At 40.7% G+C, this 21,329-nt stretch overlaps 2 protein-coding genes across 2 annotated transcripts; both read right to left on the reverse strand.

Moving 5' to 3' along the window:
* Positions 1 to 1,168: 1,168 nt before the first annotated feature.
* Positions 1,169 to 12,109, reverse strand: lbh (LBH regulator of WNT signaling pathway). Its single transcript, XM_080784083.1, has 3 exons — positions 11,894 to 12,109; positions 6,490 to 6,592; positions 1,169 to 3,708 (listed from the first exon to the last, which is right to left on the reverse strand). The coding sequence occupies exons 1-3, from the start codon at positions 11,920 to 11,922 to the stop codon at positions 3,508 to 3,510; spliced, it is 333 nt and encodes a 110-aa protein (XP_080640209.1). The 5' UTR covers positions 11,923 to 12,109; the 3' UTR covers positions 1,169 to 3,507.
* Positions 12,110 to 13,329: 1,220 nt separating this feature from the next.
* On the reverse strand, positions 13,330 to 20,629 carry LOC308329538 (26S proteasome regulatory subunit 10B). Its single transcript, XM_080783872.1, has 14 exons — positions 20,493 to 20,629; positions 20,152 to 20,231; positions 19,891 to 19,930; positions 19,695 to 19,747; positions 19,463 to 19,530; positions 18,878 to 18,992; positions 17,111 to 17,198; positions 16,559 to 16,620; positions 16,335 to 16,458; positions 15,780 to 15,841; positions 15,227 to 15,347; positions 14,208 to 14,288; positions 13,921 to 13,992; positions 13,330 to 13,806 (listed from the first exon to the last, which is right to left on the reverse strand). Exons 1-14 carry the CDS (start codon positions 20,575 to 20,577, stop codon positions 13,688 to 13,690), a joined length of 1,170 nt encoding a protein of 389 aa, XP_080639998.1. The 5' UTR covers positions 20,578 to 20,629; the 3' UTR covers positions 13,330 to 13,687.
* Between the last annotated feature and the right edge of the window lie 700 nt (positions 20,630 to 21,329).

Below are 21,329 nucleotides of genomic sequence, written 5' to 3' on the forward strand. Positions count from 1 at the left end.
ATAAACAGCTGAAAACCAAGGTGATTAACCTTTGAACTGGCTTGATAGATGATATAATATACATTTTAATTCTTGCAGAAAATTTGCTTAACTGCTCAAAATAAGCAACATTTTGACCTGCGTCGTCTTCTGAGGCCTAGCTATAATTCTTTAGATTTAGACCTCTGACAAAGAGCCAGGGGTGACAAGGCAAAGCAAGTGGTGGTAAAGTTACTGACTCGCTGCACCCAGCGATCTCTGCAAGCCCTCCACCATTATCGGCCAGTATGTATTAATAACTCTTTATGCTCAGTTTTTTCCAGGAAGAAGGAAGTGAGATAGAATGTCAGCTCATTGTTCTCTTTCCAGGAAGTGACCTTAAGACCTTGAGTGTACCCCCTGGCCAATCTATGAGGCCCTTGGCCCTCTAAAAGCCCTCCTCCTAGCAACTTTGATGGACAGTTCCAGTACACACTGCAGAAAATTCCTGTTCTTTATTAGTGCTTAAAAAAATATTTAATATTTTTGTTATATCAATGTGGTGAAGGTTTTACGATTTGTTGTACAGCAATGTCATACAATTAATTGAAATAGGGCCCCCGTCAAATGCACATATATGGAGTCATTCATTCTAGACTAGAAAGGGGTGCTGATCAGTTAAGTGTTTTGTGAGATTAGCTCTGGAATACACAGGTGTCTGGAGAAGTGGGTAAACTCTAATTTTGTCAAAGCATCCTGCATAGCTAGTTCAGGCACTCTTGAACGCGCCTACTGTACCTGATCAAGTGTCTCATGCACTATTTGCCTGATCAGAGCAGCTATTTAAACTTCTCTGCCTACCTGCTCATTCCTCTCTCCTGCTCTCCTGCTGTGCGGACGTGCGTCGTTGCTGCTGCTGTCTCCCTGCTAACCTGCTGCTCACGAAGTTTCTGCAAATCCCACTGCCTACCCAGCATCCACCTGTAGGCTGTTTCTAGATCCCCCTGCATTGGGGTCTTATTCAATCATTCCCTGTAATTCTATTTGGCTTATAACTCAACTAAAATGTTAATGTTAAAGGGAATGAATAGGGACAGAGCACTGACGCCAATCTATGCTCAATATTCTAAATTCATTCTAAGAGTGGTCTGACTGGAACATAGTTATGTCTGACTGATAAGTCTATATAATGACTGAAAGAATATTGTAGTCGTGTAGGATAATGGTAATTTATTAAGCATATACTGTACATAGTCACTAAACACCGTTCCTAGACAGAGGCCCTGCACACTATATCGTAGATTTGACTCAAGTTTCTATTTTTAAAATCATTAAACTTAATTGTTTTTGCTGCATAATTGCAGATACCATCAAAATTCTGGTATCTGACAGACCTATCCATCATTCTAGTTCTAGTTTGTAGCCTTGGTCTTTGCAGAGAAATATTCTGGTTGTTTTCTTGATTTTACACTAGGCAGACTGGCAACACACACACAGGCCAAAGGCATCCATCTATGTCCCCGCCCTTGCAGGATAACAATATGGAAACCAAAGAACAGCAAAACAGCGCTGCGTTTATGAGATGTTGTATCTAGGAGTCTGTAAGGTTTGGGGGAGGTTAGACAGGAAGTATGTGGTGTCTCACTTCTATATACATTTTGTAAGCATGTACACGTGCTACTCGATTTGCAGAGATTCAGTATGTTCTTCTCAGGAAGTAACACTCCCATCTCTACTCACTGCAGGTGAAGTGAGGGGGCCAAAGGGAGTTTTCAAAATGGAAACAGAACAGAAAGTACCGGTAGACATCTTGACATTGCAAAGATACTGTACAAGAGGGTTAGACCTTCATTACTTTGTGTCAGCAAATATTTCAGTCTTCCACACAACAGTTGAATAGCAAATTCCAATGTTTATTTACAGCCTCTGTTATTAGTCACAGAGAGTGGTCTAGAAAAAACAAAAGTAAAGATGGCGGCTAATCTCCCTGAGCTTTACATAAATGATGTGGGACCTGTATGTGGTAGATGGCTGAAAGAGATGTTCTGTACATACACAGCCCTAATCCAATCAACATGCTCAAACAGAATCTCAAGTACAAATTATTGTGTACACAAGTTAGGACATCAATCCAAAAACACTCTAAATTGATTCCATGGGGAATAAGTGGTGGATGTAAAGATAACTATCCACAGCATTTGTGTTCAAGCAAATGACTAATATGCTACCTAGATCAATGACCCTGTGCCACAAGAACTGACATCACCTGGCAATGTTTTGAGAATAAAAAGGAACCGACAGGTCATCCAGTTCCCCTTGCCATTGTTGTTACGGTCCTTCTGGGAAGGTCTAGACTTGTATGCGATGTCCAGATTTAATACAATCAAGATATTGCATTAACATTGGTGAATTTGCTCCTGTATTGTGCATTACATTATGTCATGGTGTCAAACACTATGGCTGAGTTCAGAAGAACAGGAAGACTAGGCAGGAGTCAACTTTCACTTCTGGCATGAACACAATTAAATAGACCAAAGCTATAATACACAGAGAAGCAAAGCACTACAAGGCCTCAGGGGTTGACTATGGTACAAATATTTACATATCCTTCATTGGGTTTGTATATCAATGTATGACTCTCCATCAGTCTTGATCTTCTTTTTCCATCTTTAAAAACCTCCCCGCTCCTCATTTGAATGCTATAGCGAACTATAGCGAATATTTAGTCATGAGAGCAGTCAATTTGACAAAATCATTTCAATTCCGTTTGTCCTAAGGCAGGGCAAGGGTGAGGACTAAACCTAAAGCATGTGTGCGCCTCAGTGCATAAATCAGCCTTTATGTAACATATTGTTCATGTGGGGCACATTACTTGTTTTATTCCCCCCTTCACTTTCTCAATTTCAGTGAAAGAGCTTCCAGGTTCTCCTATTTATATGAAAAATTGAAAATCTGATGCATTCCCACAATAAATGTGCATCATTTAGTCAACCTTGCACAAAATTAAACACAAATTAACAATCCACTGAATCTTTACACAACATACACACTTTGATTATGCATGGGCTCAGCTCAGTAGACAATTAACAATGTCCAATAACTGAAACAGACAATGCGCCTTACCACAGCAGTTATGTATATTGAGTATCAAGTCTCTGGGGTCATAACGCCAGCCATTTCGGAGTAAAGAACAGGTGCAGTAGTAGCCTCCTGCAGTGCAAGAGCTGTCCATGGAGCACTGATCTGCCACTGTCCAATGAGACAACCATTCTGGGTTGAGACACACAGGGTGGTAGGCATGGTAGAAAGTTTTAATTATCAAGTGTGCGTATTTGCTCTTCAAGTTTGACTGGATGTGTGAGATCCAGAAAGATGGATTGCAGGATATCTGTGTGTTTTGTTCATCTTCTGGGAGTGATTTGTGTTAAGGAAGATGAAGGGCATCACTGGGTAATTTGTGCCTTGCCAGGAAATCTGAGGTGCAGTACAGCCAGTGTGTATAGGGTGGGCGATGAACAGAGGATGGCCAGAGAAGGGATACCTCAGCTTCTAATGCTGAGAATTCTGTATTGGCTGTCCATTTTGGATATTGCCATTATTCTCCTCCTCATCTTCACTGACCAGGAACTCCTCAGGAGGCCAGCGAAGCTCACCGCTTTCCACTTCGCCCTCTGTGGGCTCAACCACAATGGATGGGAGCCGGTCTTTCAGTTTACAGCAGCGGTCAAAGTCTGTGGGGTCAGGGAATATCTGCAAGGGGACAAGATTAGGGCAAATCATTGAATCTCATACATAAAAAAAAGAAAAACAGTATAAATCACACTAAATACTTTGAAAGGGGCATTATTGCACCAAAGCAACTGCTAGCCGATTATTCAACACTCAAATGGATTATATTAGAGCATATGGTATATTGCAGTACTCTGAATTAACAGTAAAGTGAAAATGTATGAAGAAAATTAAGCACATAAATGCATCATTTGTCAAGCAACTTAACTTCCAGCACAAGATGTGTGGTAGATGTGTTGTGAAATCAGCACAGGTGTGGTGATCAGAATGTCTGTCTACACATTGTGTGAAAGTCCAAGGAAGCAGGTCAGAGAGAAATTGAGAGCAGCAATACTGGTGTGCAGATCTTTTATTATATACCGTTATAGTTTTTGATCCCAGCCCAGTATTTTTGGGATGTGCGTGTCTTTTGGCCGTTTATCAGTTTCCCTCTCAATGTGAAATCAGCACCCGACATCAGTGTGGATTTAAATAATAAAACAAAGGTAATATGAGGAAAGCCCAGCCAGACAGACACTTGTTTATGAGAGCTGACATAGCTATGTGGATCTAAACTGAGATTTGTTCCCCGTTCTGGAGAGATTGGACACCAAACTCGAGACTCCCAGTTCTCAGGAACTGGAGAAATGGCCCAGGGGGGAAAGCCTGCCACTCCTGATCCAAGAACAGCATTTTTGCTGTTGTTTGGATAAAGTGGAAGAATATTTTTAGACCTGCATATTTCACTTGGAGACATTGGATGGGGAAAGCGATGTCGCTGTCTGGGCAAAGAGCCCAGTGGAAAGAAAGCATTAGATGCGGCTGGAGAGAGAGGGTGGGTAAGAGAGAGGGGGTCCAGCTGTGTTCAAGTCTTTATGAACACCATAGGAGAGGGAATGGGGAGAAAGACAAAATGTGCTATAAACGGCTATGTGCTATAAATGTGAATGTGACAATTTGTCAGGGTGTGAAAGCATATAGGCAGACTTTTGTAGCTTTCACATGTGCCAAATACAGCTTTATGTATGAACATATTGTACTATACAGTATGTCAATGTATGAGTGAGTATACAAAAAAAAAAAAATCACCCCTGTGTGAAGTGAGGGGCACAGACGTAAAATTCTCCATTCAATGTCAATGGGAATTTAATGTTTGTTTAAGACAAAGTTTGTAGACTAACCAGTGACAATGAGACAAATGTGTCTGCAACTGCTTGCATCCATGTGTATTGGCCAGATTCACCCTTTGCATTTGCTTGCCTGCGTACTCACTATGCATCAGCAACACTAAGAGGAGTCAGGCAGTGAATGACCTTGCCATGCAGTGGACCCCTAGCGGCTAGGGGCCTAGCCAACACGTCATAGCTTGTATTCACTCCCAACGGCAGGATACAGCAACACATTGTCAGCAGCAAGACAGTTCTTGCCATTTTGGGTTCTCACAGGGATGATGGGCAGTGGGGATGGTGTGAGCGTGTGCGTGTGGGAAGTACAATACAATATCTGAATCAGACATCAACGTCCAGAGTTGAGGAAGTGACTGATGCTAGCATCATCACTTCATACAGTATACAAGCTCTCCAAGGACTGGCAGGGACCTTGGGCAGACAGCCAAGATAGGCAGCTAGGTGGGAAGTTGAAGTGGCACATTGGCACTCCGTCTCCACCCCCGGCATCCTAATTTTCCATCCCAGACTTACAACTGTGAGGAAAGGAAACCCATCTCTTCCCAACGGTCAGTCTACATCTACAACTCTACATCCTCTCAAGGAGAGTTGCCTAATATATCATAGTGTGAACAGGCCAGGGCAATTACATTTCCAACTGTACTGTAAAGTTAATACGTTTGATAATGAGCTTAGGTTTTATCAATAACATCTACATGCATGTATAATGCGTTTGTCTAGCATAATCATAACATGAATTTGTAAGTTATCTGAGCTTTGTTACCCAACAAATTGAAAACAGAACAATATAGGCTCATTACATCTTGTGGGAAAAGCTAATCAAAACTTGATAACTACCATCTCACTTTGCCTGCAATGGTTAACAATATTTCAATGTTACAAGCCAAGTCAATTCTGTGAGTCTAGATTATTTCTGCATGTTTAAACCCTGGACCTGTGACTTCCCAAGCCCCCTTGGCTGTTAGTGTACTCAGGATAAATCTAACATGCTTTATTTTGAGTCATAACATTGCTGCAATACAGGAATTAAACAAAAAATGTATAGCTATATTTAAGAGCACCTGGGTGTTCCAGTTGATGAATTGAGTAATAGCTACTAGTCTGTCAGCAGTTGATAATCAAGTAATTACACATGTAAAATATATCACTGCAATAATTACTCTCCTGTCACAAAAAATATCTTTGCTTGCTTAAGAATCTAAAAATAACTGATTACGTCTTCATGTTCCATTAACACAAAGTAGCCTGACCCAGGATTTTGTACGGTTAACGTTACCAGTTTAAGTGCAGTACTGGAACAAATAGTCTCATTCTAATCCCAGCCTCTGCCACTCCAATTAGACAGGTTTCTCAACAGCATTCTAAACGCAGAGTAGTGGAATATTACATCTTAGACTCAATTTTTTTTCTCCAAAAATTCAGTTTGTTTCCGCCAGTCCAAACTGATATGAATCCAAAACATGAATAGCTTAATAATAAGAAAAAGTATAGATACACAAGACCTACCCTAGGGTAGGGGATTAGAATGGAAGTAGTGAGTCATTGGATGAAACACATGGAAGCACGTCCGCCTTACCTGGAAGGAGAGCCTGTCCTTGCTGGGGGTGAGCCTCATGTCATCCATGGGGGTGCTGTTGATCATCACCTCAGTCATGTCTCGGCTGGGCATAAACACTGGACTGCAGAGGGTCAGAGAAGGAGAGGAACTGGAGGTTACACATCAAACAAGACAGCAATTCATTTCAAGGACCCCCAGTCTTTGATATGCATTTACTCCACTGAAATGTGGATTTGATACCGTTTTTACCTGTGGGATCCCAGTCACAGTAAAATCCTCAGCTACATTTAATAGAGCGATGTACAAAAGGACTCGTAAGGGTCCACGTAAATGCAAGTTACAGACCTGTAAAGGGTCAATTTGGTTCATCAATCAAGTAGCTGGGGACCTCCTAGAACCCCCTCAAGGACCCCTGGGGTTCCGTGGATCACACGGTGAACTAGGGCCAAATTCATGATGTATAAAGATAATCTATGGGTCCATTTCATACTCAGACCGGTATGGGTATTTTCAATGAAAAATTAACACCACGTTTATAATGGAAATGGTTGGATGTTTGAGTACTCCTTGCATGGAAATACGAGACAGCACCGATTCAGTCAACAGAAGGTTTCAATTGTGGGAACATGACATTAAGAGCAGGTCCACACAGAAGAGTTTGACATTTAAAGCACAGCTTAAACATGCATCCTCCTCGGTTAATATGAAGGGTGTACTTCTCATTCTCTTATGCAATGGAATTCTGTTATTGTAGTCATGACAAATTAAACTCTGATCTCAAAATGGGGAAAAATATGCTCCGAGGCTTCACTGGCTTTATCTCCCATCAAGGAAATAATAAAGACCCAAAATATCAACAGAATCACTTCTTTTCAAGTATTAGTTTTTAATTCACTGCATTGAGGCACAATCTTTACTTAGCCATTCATGACCACAACACACCAAGCAGCATATTTTGCACACTGCAACACCTAAATGATGTGGTTTGCTTGCATGAGCCATCTCTATCATACAAGTTCATGTGCACTTGTCTTGCACCAACAATGAGGAGACAGGCATTGTGTCAGCATGCTGTATACATGCAGTGGTTATTTGACTAGGTGGAAACCAGTGTTCTCAGTTCCATAAAAGGCTAAACTTTCCATTTTAGATTAAAGCAACGGCTGGTTGTTTATCCATGTTTACTGTACTTAGTGTAGAGCTACAGTAGTAGAGCAAGAAATGGTATGGTATGTTAAGAAAAAGCTGCCCTCAGACCAGACAGTGGCCTTCTCACGCTCTCTATTTAAAGGCTGGTGCCATGGTGGTCAGTGGCCACTAGCCTGTGGTGATGGTGGTCACCAACAGAAAACATGAGCTGCTAGGTCACACATTCAAAGAAATGTTTTAAATAAATCTAAGAATCACACATTTCTTGGTGGCGATATAACTTTTTTTAACTTAATACTACAAAGTAGTCTTTCTAAAGTACAGTAGTTTAATACAATATAATAAAGGGTTTTATCATTTGGAGACAATGTTGTAGGACAAGTAAAGTTTATGTTGTCCATTGTCAGGTAGAAAACCTCAGCAGTTGATGTCGCTCCAGGGTGTAACGATGACCCAGTGTTTTATTGATCGATGTTACGCAATGCTCTCCACCTCGGTATAAAAAAACTCAGATTCATAATGGTAAGACTAACAAACTTAGAGGATTATTTATTATCTAATCCCAAAAGATATGTACCACAGCATACCGCATAGTGTTTGGTAAATCCCCTTCAATGGCAAAATCTGCAACACACTCAGTTTGTGAACAGTCTGCCATCAGGACAAAACCTTTTAGCCATTAGAAGCACTGCGCAAAATACAGATGCATGTATCCGTCTCCATCTGTGACCCATATATCTACCAACTCCTACATGAAGATATCGATGTCTCCACATGTAATGGAATTTCCATTTGTTTGATCAATTTATTCTGCCTAAGAAACGGTCAAAATGACTATTTTCTGTTCAAAAACTATGGACAAAGCACCTACTTTCGTCAACGCAATTAAAATTTGTTCCAAAATACAAACTAGGGCTTGGCAATGTTTCGGTCATTCTGTTGATCTAATCTTTATATGCTTGTCAATCTAATAATTGCAAACCCCCCTGGCCGTCTTGTCCAACTGCCCCCCACACCAGATCTTTCCGGAATAATTTCAAACAATACTATGCGGTATGCTGAGGTACATATCTTTTGGGATTGGATAATAAATAATCCTCTTTAGGTTTATATTAGTCTTACCATTATGAATCTGAGAAGCAAGAGTTTATACCGAGGTGGAGAGCATTGCGTAACATCGATCAATAACACACTGGGTCATCGTTACACCCTGGAGCGACATCAACTGCACTTCATCGATCTATTTTTCCATCCCTAAATTTATACAAACCCTTTTTTGTCACTTGTCAAGTTAACAATAACATCATCACAGCAGAGTAGGTGGCCAGGCTTTAAATGTGACAAATGAAATGTTACTGGCTGAACCACCTGAACCCTTTGCTGCACCAGTCAGATGCTAGGCATAAACAAAGGCCGGACATCTAAAAGTAAAAAAGTAAGCTTGAAGGATATGCATGGTTTAGCATGGAAACAATGTCAGCCAAAGCAGCTCTTGAGCTCATTTCATCCTCGAGGGGGGACGGGGTGCGGAGGAGGCAGACATAGAGCAGGGGAGAAGCGGTTAGAGGGATGAACACAGAACGGTGACAGTGAGGACCTGAGCAGAAGAAAGAGTGGAGGGAGGGAATAAAGATAAACACTAAGGCCTTGCCAGTCATATTTCTGCTCAGGGATCGTATAAACATCCTGCTCGGCTAAGAATAACAGAACAGCGGCCTAATAAAACATAAAGGGGCACAATGAAAAGGAAGTAGGGGTGCACACGTTAACAGCTCAACTCAGGAGGGAGTGAATGTACATACATATCAGTCAGATGCATTACTGTTTTTAAGTGTCAGGCAAGGTTTAACAATTGTATTCCTTTGTCGAAGTGGAACACTTTCTATATTGAAAGTACATGCAAGTGTTCTGTAATCAAGTGAACATTAAAATGCATGACATCATCGTTCACAGCAAGGGGGACATCATGGCCTAAAACATAGTTCATACTTCATAGACATACTGCATACTGTTAATATCCATTCAGCAATGCTCAGAATCATAGCCAGAAACTTTGTAGGAAGACAAGTTCTACATAGCACCATGGATTGTAGACTTAAGCTCTGCCATGTATCCAACTCTTCTAGGCTCAAATCATTGTGTTGACAGGTTGGGTGATTGGGTGTACCCGTCTACATGCCAGTGTTTCATTAAAACTCTTAACCTTTGCTCTAGTGGAAGATCATGCACACCATATCTTGCCCGCTTTCTAGTGCCTGACCAGTCCCAGAGCCGTGATGGACATATCTGGCACATGACAATCCATGAATGAACCCCATTTTAGAACAATCAAATCAATAAGATCAATATATTAGATCAGTATCTTGAATAGGCACCGTGACATGTATTCGCCAGTTATTTTTTATACCCGTGAGGACACTATAAGATGACTTCAACCCCCCAGTGGCTTTATGCCACAGACATGGCATTGGCAGCCAATTGACCGGATTTGTCATTTCATTGGTTTTGTTTCTGTGGTAAAAGCCACTTAGCTCTTGAGCACAACTGACCCAGTAAGCACTAAAGTAGAGAATAGAGATATGCACTGCAGTGTTCCAATCCCATTGAAATTGTGCTTTTGATTAAATATATAGTATAATAATATAGTTTAGATAGCCCAACAGTTATATTGAGCATGTTTCTCCTTAACCCCAACCCTATAATACAGCATATATATATATATATATATATATATATATATATATATATATATATATATATATATATATATATTCAGTATAAAGAGGCCACAAATTGGAACAGGGTGGGGTGATCATTTAAAATGAACAAATCCTGTGTACTCAGCACAGAGTACAGACATCTTTAGGACAACTGCTACTTAAAATTATTATTTTTTTAAAGCATAATTCAAAACTAGTCTACCGGTCTACGGGCTGAGTGTCCCTGAATATTATGCATGTAAGCACCAGAGGCCTGTCTGCTGTCTGCCCCAGTGGTGCTGACAGGGGACCAAAGTGATCTCAGCAGCAATCTGACCCATTGCACATGATGGGATATTACATCTTGCATTATTAACATTGTTTCCCCTTGTACCACCTCCAAATGTTACTATATCATAAATCTCTGCTGGAGTGATGACGAGGCAAGGCTGCCGACATTCCGTGCCAATGCTGAGCTGCCTGCTGGCTGTGTTACACAACACTAAAGGTGGTGCGTATGTATGGTGGTGAAGATTTGTCCTGGGGGGGTCAGACCATCTCAGAACCCTGAGGAGTGTGCTGAATGAATGGGGTCAGCCTCGTTGCTAGGAGTAAAATCTGTACAGATGGAGATCAGTTTACTATCTGTTCACAAATCCGACAAGGGAAGAGAGTTGCGTTTCTTTCGACAGACAATGAATCGAACAGCTCATTTTAGGGTCGCAGTTAACACAATGTTTGTAACTAAGATGATAATGGAATTATCTGCCATCATGGGTTCTAGTTCTTCTAGAGTTGAGCTTTCCACATAGCATACCTACGAAACCTATACAAGAAGCAGAGCCTCTGTGTGTTACAGTAAAGAGTTCAAGTGAAAGCTTCCTGGTGTAGAGGCCTGCAGAATTTTACACAGGAGGCTTGCAAAGTTTATTCCAACATTTAGTCTGCAGACAGGAAAACAATTTTACTACTTCAAATAAGTCTATATCAAGTAGGCTAATCTATAGTTATGGTAAAGAAAACCAAAGTGCAGCAACCAATAGACCAATTTCTACCCTGCCTGCACAAAATTGGTTGCGGAATGCACCTGCATGTCATTGTGCCAATGATGTAGACCTAGGCTAGGATGTAGACCTAGGCTGATCCATTTTGCTGTTAGATGGAACTTGATGTGTAGAACTTGATGATACTTTAGATTAAACAAATACAATCGTATAGTTAAAGTGTAACACTATATAGCCTATCATACACACTACAAAAAGTATAACCAGGGAGAATACTGATAATAAATAGGAAGTCTGTGGCTTTTGTTTGTAGTGTAACCTTTTCAAATTCAGAGGCTGCACCACACAGAAGTTGAAGAAAATACAAGGATAAACAATAACAATAAAAATGACCACTATAAGAGAGGTTATCAGCAGACATTTAGGGGGCACACACACACACACACACACACACACACACACACACACACACACTCCAAAGAGACACCCAGGGACAAAAAAAACAAAACAAAAAAACATTAAAAGTAAATACACAAAAGTAAAACGTCGCAAAGGTACAGTCATACTCACCAGTAGATCCTTGTGGAATATACAGACATGAATTCACACCTGCTACAAAGTCTGGTGATTAGGGAATCTTCACAACCTGCCTTATATTTCCCCCGAGACGGAACACGGCGTGTAGCCTACTTGTAAATCGAAAGTGGACAGTGTGCTGGCGCAGGCAGTGAAACAACTGCAGCATGCGTGTTGACTGACGCTCTATGAAAGAGTTTAATAATTTCGTCCGTCTGCTTCTGCGGAACGGTTGTACTGAGCATTTATATAAGAGGCGTGTACCTCTGGCTGCCAGAGACACACCCCATTCTCACGAGCCAGAATTCTTCAATGGCAGGGCTATTATCATTGCGAGCCAATCATAGGACAGGTGTCTCGTATCCCAATGACGGCAGCAGGGACCGAAACATTTCATTGGGAATGGTGGAAGATACTCGGTGATGCTGTTGATTTATAGTCGCTAAGGCAACACAATTATAGTCTTCTTGGCTTCCATTGAATGAAGAATCAAGACCCCCCCCCCCCCACACAGCTAAATACGCCATTAGACTTTTCGTGACGTTCATCCGTGAGTATTTGGCAGAGAGGGGTGGGAGGGGGAGTGTCATTCATAACGTATTCCAAGGTCAAGTCACGTCAGTGTCTTTGTATTCGTACCATACCAAATATCCAATGCCTTCTAGTTCATTTAAATGAATCTGACTGCAGTTTGCAATCTCTTTTATTTGAGGCCGGTTATTATCTTAGACTCTAGTCTAGTTTTTATAAATAAATCTGGCTGTCATAGTTTCGCAACAGTTAGTTGTCTTATCTATCTTCACACCTTATAAATGCCCAACTGTTTTTGCCTTGCACGCAGCGAGTATTTGGCATTGAGAAAGCAGGTGCTGAGGACAGCTTGACATTGGACGTGTGCAACTTCACAACTTGACTCTACCACCATCTTATGGCGGAGTTACTTGGAACGATGTGGCAATTCAAAGCAACCTTCCTCCGCAGTCCACCTCTCATTGTCACAATTAAAATATTTGTGAAAGTCCCAGACAGTGCTTGAATGTAAAGCTCTTTAAAGGACTAGCCTACAAGTGTTTCTAAGCCTTTTAATTATTGGCACATAATTACACACATAATGAATCAGACAATACGATTCATTAGAAATAAACTAGATTACCTAATTGACATACTTTCATAATGTGGAAGGGTTATTCTTTAACATATAGACTAGATTCTTGCCCCTTCAATGTTGATGCAACATTAACAGTTAACATAGTATGATATGTTGTAAATTAAGGCCCCAAATGTAATTTTCAATTATTTCATAACTAATATTGTACAAAATGTTCAATGTCACAGCTGAATTATAAAAAGAGCAGGTTTATCTCAAAAAGTTATAAAGTCAAGACAGTTTTCCAATTCATAAACTCAACCTTGATTAAATTCTAGAAAGATCTGGTGATGTAAATCATTTATTTTCAAAACAAACAAAAGTACGTACTTAAGAAAAGCTGTACATTTAATATCAGTTGTTACCAACACCTTACATTGTGAACCCAACATGATTCACAAATTACTGTAAGACTCAAATACACCCACAACATTCCAAAAACTTCCCCCACCAATCATTGGAAGAAGAATTTAACCCTTAGTCCTTACACCCAATAATATTCATTATGGAATAATATTTAGGTTGTTGAATATGTATACTGTATGTGTCTACATTTCTTTTAGATAGTGTTGTGATACAAAGTACAGGGTGTAATATAAATCCTCAGATGTTCCCCAGTGGTCCTTGTGGCAACAGGGGAATTACAGTGGTTTATAATCCAACTTCGACTCCAGCTTTTTGGAATCTGCAACCTTTCGGACAGCCTTCATGAAATCTTCTTGGGTAACATACTCATGGTCCGTACGGATGGCAAACATGCCTGGGGAAGAAGCAGAGTTAACAGTCAATGATAAATCACAATATGATTAAAACCGGATTTTTAAAATAAGATTTAGATACAACCCAATCACAATATGATTACAACCGGATTTACCTGCTTCTGTGCAGACATTCCTGAGATCAGCACCATTGAATCCATCAGAGAGCTTCACAATTGCCTCATAATCTAACAATGACAAAATACAATAGATCATAAGAGAGGACACTGATCATGCATACAAATTTGAAGTAAATATCATGACCAATCACCAACATCACCAATAAGAGGTGTCAGCTACTTTATGTTGATATTGGTGAAAGGAGACACAGCTAAACCTAAAGGCCCCATATATATATGTGCTGCAGGTTATTATAGGATAACCACCACATTCAAAGACTGACCTATTTCTCCATGTTTGGTGATTGGTCCAGCGTGAATCTTCAGAATGTCTAGACGAGCCTGCTCATTGGGCAGCTCAATATCTGCAAACAAAACATTCTGAAATTGAAACTTGAACAAACTATCCAATATGGCTATACCCTGCCATACAGTGTTATGTCTTTCCTGACAGAGAGGTAATCAAATAAAGATGGTTAAACATTCTAGTGTCTTGTAGTGTTTCAATTAAAATAACTTGAATGACATTGTCAACCACTAGGTGTCCAAAGGATCCCTTGGTCAGAAAATAGCGACTTTAAGCAACGACGGCTACGGCAGTCGGCAACCGCAAATGGATCAGTGCTCGATACATAAACCTGCTTGCCGTCGCAGCCCTTTCTACTACAGGAGAAGCTACACTTGCACGTAGTGTCTACAACGCCATGTCATAACCATGTTTATTGAAATGATAGCTGCTCCATCACCTCTCTTATGCTGTGTAATGTGTTGGCATGCTCTTAATGAAGAAATAACACTACCATATGTCATATTAACCATGTTTATTAAAACGGTTTTAGAATAAGAGATTGCTCCAGCACCTCCATCTTTCCACTGCTGATCATGTCCAGCGCATGTAAGAATTAAGCAATATCGGCAAGTTAGCTGACGCGCGACGTGGTGTTTAAAAAAAAAAGTTTGACACATGCTGCATAGACACGTCACCATGGGAACCAATGTCGCCGTCACCGACAGCTGCTTGATTAACGCTTTTGACAGCTACGGTGACGGCGTCACAGCTCCCGTACTTCCACCTAGCGGAGCCGTCCTGAAAACAGTCGTTGCTTAAAGTCCCTATTCTCAACTGATGAGTAAGGAGACTACCTCCAACCACTGCAGATGTGCTAGTTAGGTTGGTTTTAATAATGTAGTATTCATTCGAATAATTATCTGATGATTGTAGATTTAATACAGCAGTAAAACGAACACATTTTATTTCACACAAGGTGAACTAAATATTCCTTCTGTGAAATGGTAAACATACGGATTTTACGATCGAGTCTCCCAGGTCGCAGTAAGGCAGGGTCCAGTGTATCAGGCCGATTGGTAGCCATTATCATCTTTACTCTGTGCAGGGTGTCAAAACCATCCATTTGATTCAGCAGCTGCAGACATAGTGCACAATACACAGTACATAGGAAAGGGATGATGAAAAATACATTCATTATCCAAGCTTTAAGTGGAACCATAAACATATGTGTGTGATACAATCCATTGATGCGGAAAACATGTAGAACCCATTTGTTAAACAATCAAATGAAAAGGTCATCTGCAGACTCAGATCTGTGCAAAAATCTTTTCCATTTGGGCGCTTTTGTTCAGAGACTCTTCAAGGCGTGAAGATCTGGCCAAAAAAAAGCTCACAAATTAAAAAAGGATTCTTCCACAGGTTTGAGTGTGGAGCCCCCTTTCATTCCGTTTGATCGCCCTCCCCGCAAGCAGCTCAGCTGAATCTGACCGTTTTAAATCTTTAACAGTGTAAAGGCTTTCAGAGAGCATGCTGTGATTAGGTAATTTAATAAGCCTGTGACACTCACTTCCATCAGAGTTCTCTGAATCTCTCTGTCTGCTGATGTTCCCTCAGAGAAACGACGGCCACCTACAAATTAAAATAGGTTGTAAGATTTGAAGACTACTCTTACAGCATCACAATGGGATAGCCTTCAATTTGGAGAACTTGTATTTACTTTGCATAAAGTATTAGATAGATAGATAGATCTTTATTGTCATTGCTTTCATGAAACAACAAAATTCAGTTTAGAGCATTTATGTAATGTTATGTAGAGTTTACACTTTACACAAGAATGTTTGGTAAAGACTCTGCCTGCCCTTTGGTCTGTAATTTAGGGCTGCAACCAGAGCAGCATTAGTCAGTTAAAAGAGACATTCTTGAACTGGAAAACACTCAACCTTAAAACATTGACAGGTTATAACTTATAACATGGTTTGAAGAAATTAGTTTTATATAAAATTGACCTGCATGTCCATGTTGTAATTGACATTGTCATGGAACTATGCTAAATTAGTGACCCCTACTGATTTGTTTTATTTTAGTTAACTATTTTAAGCCCAGATATTTATTGGCAACTTACCAATGGCATCAATTTCATCCATGAAGATGATACAAGGCTGGTGGTCCCTGGCATAGTTAAACATCTCTCTGATCAACCTGGCACTCTCTCCAATGTATTTGTCCACAATGGAACTGGATACCACCTGAGCATGTCACAGAGAAAGAGAATGCATGAAAGAGACTGCGAGGTAGTGAGAAATATCTGTTGTGACGACAATATTCTGTGACTTAATATCAGCTCACTTTTAGGAAATTACAGTCAAGCTGGCTGGCTACTGCTCTAGCCAAAAGAGTCTTTCCAGTTCCTAAACACAATAAAAATCAGAAATAAATAAATAAATAACTGTTAGTCAACAGCACACACACACACACACACACACACACACACACACACACACACACAAGTTCCTTTACAATGTTCTTTACACTTGCCCAAATGTAATGTGATGACCTGTGTGCAAAACAATTAACAAATGCTTGCAATGTTATTTGGATTGACTGGCCTATACCTCCTGAGCGCACACACTCAATGTCAAATCATTTGCTGAATAAACTTTTGGGAGCATGAAATCTATGGGACATTTTTTGCTATCTGGCCGGTCAGTCGTAAACTGAGAGCTGGCCACAACTTATCACAAATGAATTGAAATTATGTGCTGGTTTTCATTTTGATCGTCGTTTCCACTCCAGCACCTGCAAAAATCTTCCTGTGAGATGTGCACATACATGTGCACAATACTCCTTTTTGCATAACTTATTGTTTAGCAGCTGTATTGACATATATAGGCCTCTCACCTGGTGGTCCGTACAGCAGACATCCTTTGGGTGGGATGATGCCTACTCTCAAGAACAGCTCAGGGTTGGTGAGCGGCAGCTCAATCACCTGAAACAACAGACACACATACTGATGTGATAACCAACTCATAACGTGAGGTTTCCAAGTATCTTGCAATTTGCTATCAAATTAAACAATCTATCCTCTAACACTGTAAGGCCGCAGTCACATCTATCAGACAAGCGTCTTATGGTTGTCTGATGAAAAGCATCAGACAAGACAGCTCCCAATGCATTTCTAATGGGAGTCACGTGGTCTCATCAGACAAACGTGTTTCATGGGGGGGGGGGGGGGGGGGGGCGAGACACACGACACAAAACATTTTGTAGGCCACAACCTGAAGAACAAGGCGGCACCTCAGACAAGACAAAAAGGGTTGGGTTTACCCGCCAACCAATAGGAGAGAAGGTCCGTTTGTTACGCTGCACTGGGCGGTCTTTTCACACTCTGAGTCTGTTGTTTTTTTTCTGCATAGTGCAGACACGGAAGAGGAAAGCCTATGCACTTTCGTATTAACGAAAATGATTTTATTGTTAAGTAAAGTAGTTTGGTCTGTTCCAGTAAGCAATTCAACAGGAAAATATAATCCCTGCCCGTCGTGGCCGAACAGAAAATTAAAACAAACGTTATAATTCAAGGTGCATGCATTTTCACTCCTAATGCTTATATGATTCTGCCCTGTGTTATGATCTGAGTGCCTATGCTGTGTAGCCTACTTGTACGACTGTACGTGAATATACAAATGTACTAGATATTTATCGTGTACACACGCACACGCACACCCTGCATTGACAGAATGGACCGGAGCTACTTATAAACTGCAGAAACAGTACAGTAGCATATCAAAAGAGATTGCATGCAAGCTATCAAATAATTCAGGTGTCACGTCGACTCCGTGAAGTTTCTTCAAACCATTCCATATGATTTGGTTGTTAAAATAAAATAAAACTGTTAATATGAATGAACATGTTTTCAGTTCGCATGGGCAGTGCGCATTGGACTGGAGATTATGAAAGAGTCGTAGCCATGACTTATATTTCTGAAAATGCTACTGCATGCTCCCAAACAATCATTTTGGGCATGAAATGTTATGATTCCCCCCCTTTTTTTTCTCTCATTTTTTTTAATAACATTAACATCGAGTAACGCTAAGCTAACGTAAGTTCAGTAACGCTGAACGGTCTGACTGCAGATAGGAGAGAGCCGTGCGCCCAGGCGCCCCATGGCTAACAGCCTGAAATGCAGCAAGTCGTGTGTTGTGGTAAAATGGATGCGCTTTATTAAAAATAATGGAGTCGTTGCTAAGCTCTCTCTGGCGCGTCTCCCTTTCCCTCTTTCTCCTCGCCACCAACATCGCCAGGACAAGAGCCCTCTTTCTCCTCCAAAAAAACATTTTGTCACCACAAACACGTTGACACAACCAACAAGCTACTAGCTACTGTGTCCCGCAGCTAACAGCGTAAGGACAACAACAGGCAACACGAACACGTGGATCTGTTTCCGCATGTCCTCGCACCGCCCACGCACCGCCCAGATTACGCAAAGCATTGTGGTACATTGATGCGACAAACGACAAGACAGATAAAACCATAAAACATTGATAAGACGCTTGTCTGATAGATGTGACTGGCGCCTAACAGTAATCACAGCTAATCATATATGTTATTAGAAGAACTGCAAAGGAGGTGTACAAAATCCCCTGCATCAAGTGACAAACTGAAATGTACCTCTCGGAGCTCCCTGATCTGTTCAGACAAGCCTCCAATCTCTGAGTAAGACACACTGCCTGGGTCTTCATGTGACATGTTGTATACCAGTGGATCTACTTCTCTAGGCAGGTATCTGCAGAAGAACAATTATATTTCATTATCTATTGAATGTGACGCACGTAAAGCCTAATTAATACTTTGCTACACAACATTCACAACAACCGTGCAACAAACCATTGTTTAGGCTCAATCCTTGTTCAATAATCTCGAGTAAACGCTTATTGGCAGAGTATGGCCGATGCATCTGTCTATTATATTCTTTTTATGACATTGAAACTATGCAGCTTATGTGTCCAATCATTATAGGTGAACACTTACATATAATAGCAATCTTTTATACGGATTGTGGTTATTATTTAGTGTTCATTTGTATTAATTAGTTCTTATAAGTTAATTATTTTTGTAATCTTTGACAAAATATGAGTTAACTATCACTAGTTAGATGACTGAAGTCAGCTAAATACATCAGTGTAAATTGTAAATATAATAACCATTCCTACTCCTAGGAATGAGATGGCTGACACATTCAGCAGTTCTGCTCACCTCATGATAGTCAACGTTGTCATATCCAAAGCCACTCTAGTAGCTGGTTTAAGCATGGCTTTGTCCAGCTGAAACACAACATTAGGTCACAACATTAGCCTGCTGTTTGCATATGGAAATTATTCCATGGTATGATTAGACAGAGAAATGTGCTTTAAAAATTATAATATGGGACAATGAGTCAATGACACTAAATGATCAGATATTTTTTTATATTGTGTCAACCGCATACCTGTCTTCTGCAACCAACCACATATCTTGGGCCATTGGTAGCCTTGACAATGACTGAAAGGAATCACAGTAATATCATAGGTTAAAGGCAGTTGAATTACGCTCCTAACCAGAACTGGTATATATCTAATTTAAAAGACAGACCAAGAATAAATTACAATTAGAATTAATTTGATTTGTAGGCCTACTAGACTTACATTTCTCATCAGTTAGCTGTTTGAGGACCTCGCCAACTATCTAAAGAACATAAATACATTGTTAGTGAGACAGACGGGAGAAAGATAGCCATCCATGGTTCACACTTCACATTAGCGAGTCTGGTCCGAGCTATGGACCAGAGCCAGGTTCACATGACAATGGTCTAGTCATGTTTCAGGGCTAGCCTAGGAGGAAGTATAGTTACTATTAATAAAACAGTATTTATTTTTGAATAATGATGTCTGAAAGCATCCCTTTACCTGCCCGACACTCTGAAGCGCTTTCAGGTCATTTTCGGACTTTTCATACTGTTTGGTCTGTTCTCTCAGCTGCTCTCGTACTGTGGATTACAGACGGTACAATAACACACGGACTCATTAAATATCTAACTTGTAATGCTCAAGCAAAGTTTCAATGGCTTTATCTTTATACTTAAAATGCATTTACTATTGTGTTTGGGTTAACTGACGCAGCAGTATCCTAGCCTAGCCTAGCATAGCCTACTTATTACACCGCTGCATTCTCGAAATTGCGAAAATGTTGCAAAACAAAAAGGTATAGGCTGATGGCAATGGGAAACTTAACGGTCTAAATGACATACATTCTTTAAGACGTCCATCAACTTCTTTGTGTTCAAGCAGTTTCTTTCTGTAATCTTGCAGTCCTTTTTCTCTTGAGTCCACCATGTTGCCGTGTCGTGTTACGTAGTCGAATCGCGCCGCCCCCAACCCCCTTCTTCTTCCTCTTCTTCTTCTTCTATTTTTATGCCGGTTGGCAAACCTAAATGGTGCACTACCGCCACCTACTAACTATGGTAACGTAACGCCCCGCCTGCCGGTGACTGACTGACAGGTCTGTCACTCATCCGAAAACAAGTTACCTCGGATCCCGTCATATCGCTTGTACATCAACACTTTCTTCATCTTGCTGTTTGTTCCTGCACTTTATGATCACCACGAGAGTTGTCGCTAAACAAGCCGTTTGTCTTGGACACTGCTCGCATTCCAATGGCATATCTCTCCTCAGAACTATCTTCACTAGTTGAGCTAGATGTCTCAAGAATGATTCCTTTTCCTCATGTCCTTCCTTTCCTTCTCTGTTTGCCGTTTGGTATTCGCGGTTTGACTCCTTTGAGTGCGTGTGACGCCATCCTTCTCCAACGACACGCCCCCAAGCTCAAGGATGGATGGAACGATACATCGGATCAAAAAGATGACTGAGATTCACTGTGACAGTAAATGGCCACGCAGTGTCGCTAGTGTCTATAGAAAGCTGTTAACGGTTTCCAAGTTTCCAGCATTTCAGTTTGAGCAATATTAGCTAAATGTATCTGGCAGGCATCAATATACATTGATGGCTGTTTGGGCTTGCTGTAGCCCTGGTCCAGTGCGTCAGCCGTCAGAGAGTCAGTGAGAGACTATAGCCTCGGAAACACAGA

The sequence above is a fragment of the Protomyctophum bolini genome (genome assembly GCF_963924005.1).
Source record: "Protomyctophum bolini genome assembly, chromosome: 15".
Lineage (NCBI taxonomy): Eukaryota > Metazoa > Chordata > Actinopteri > Myctophiformes > Myctophidae > Protomyctophum > Protomyctophum bolini.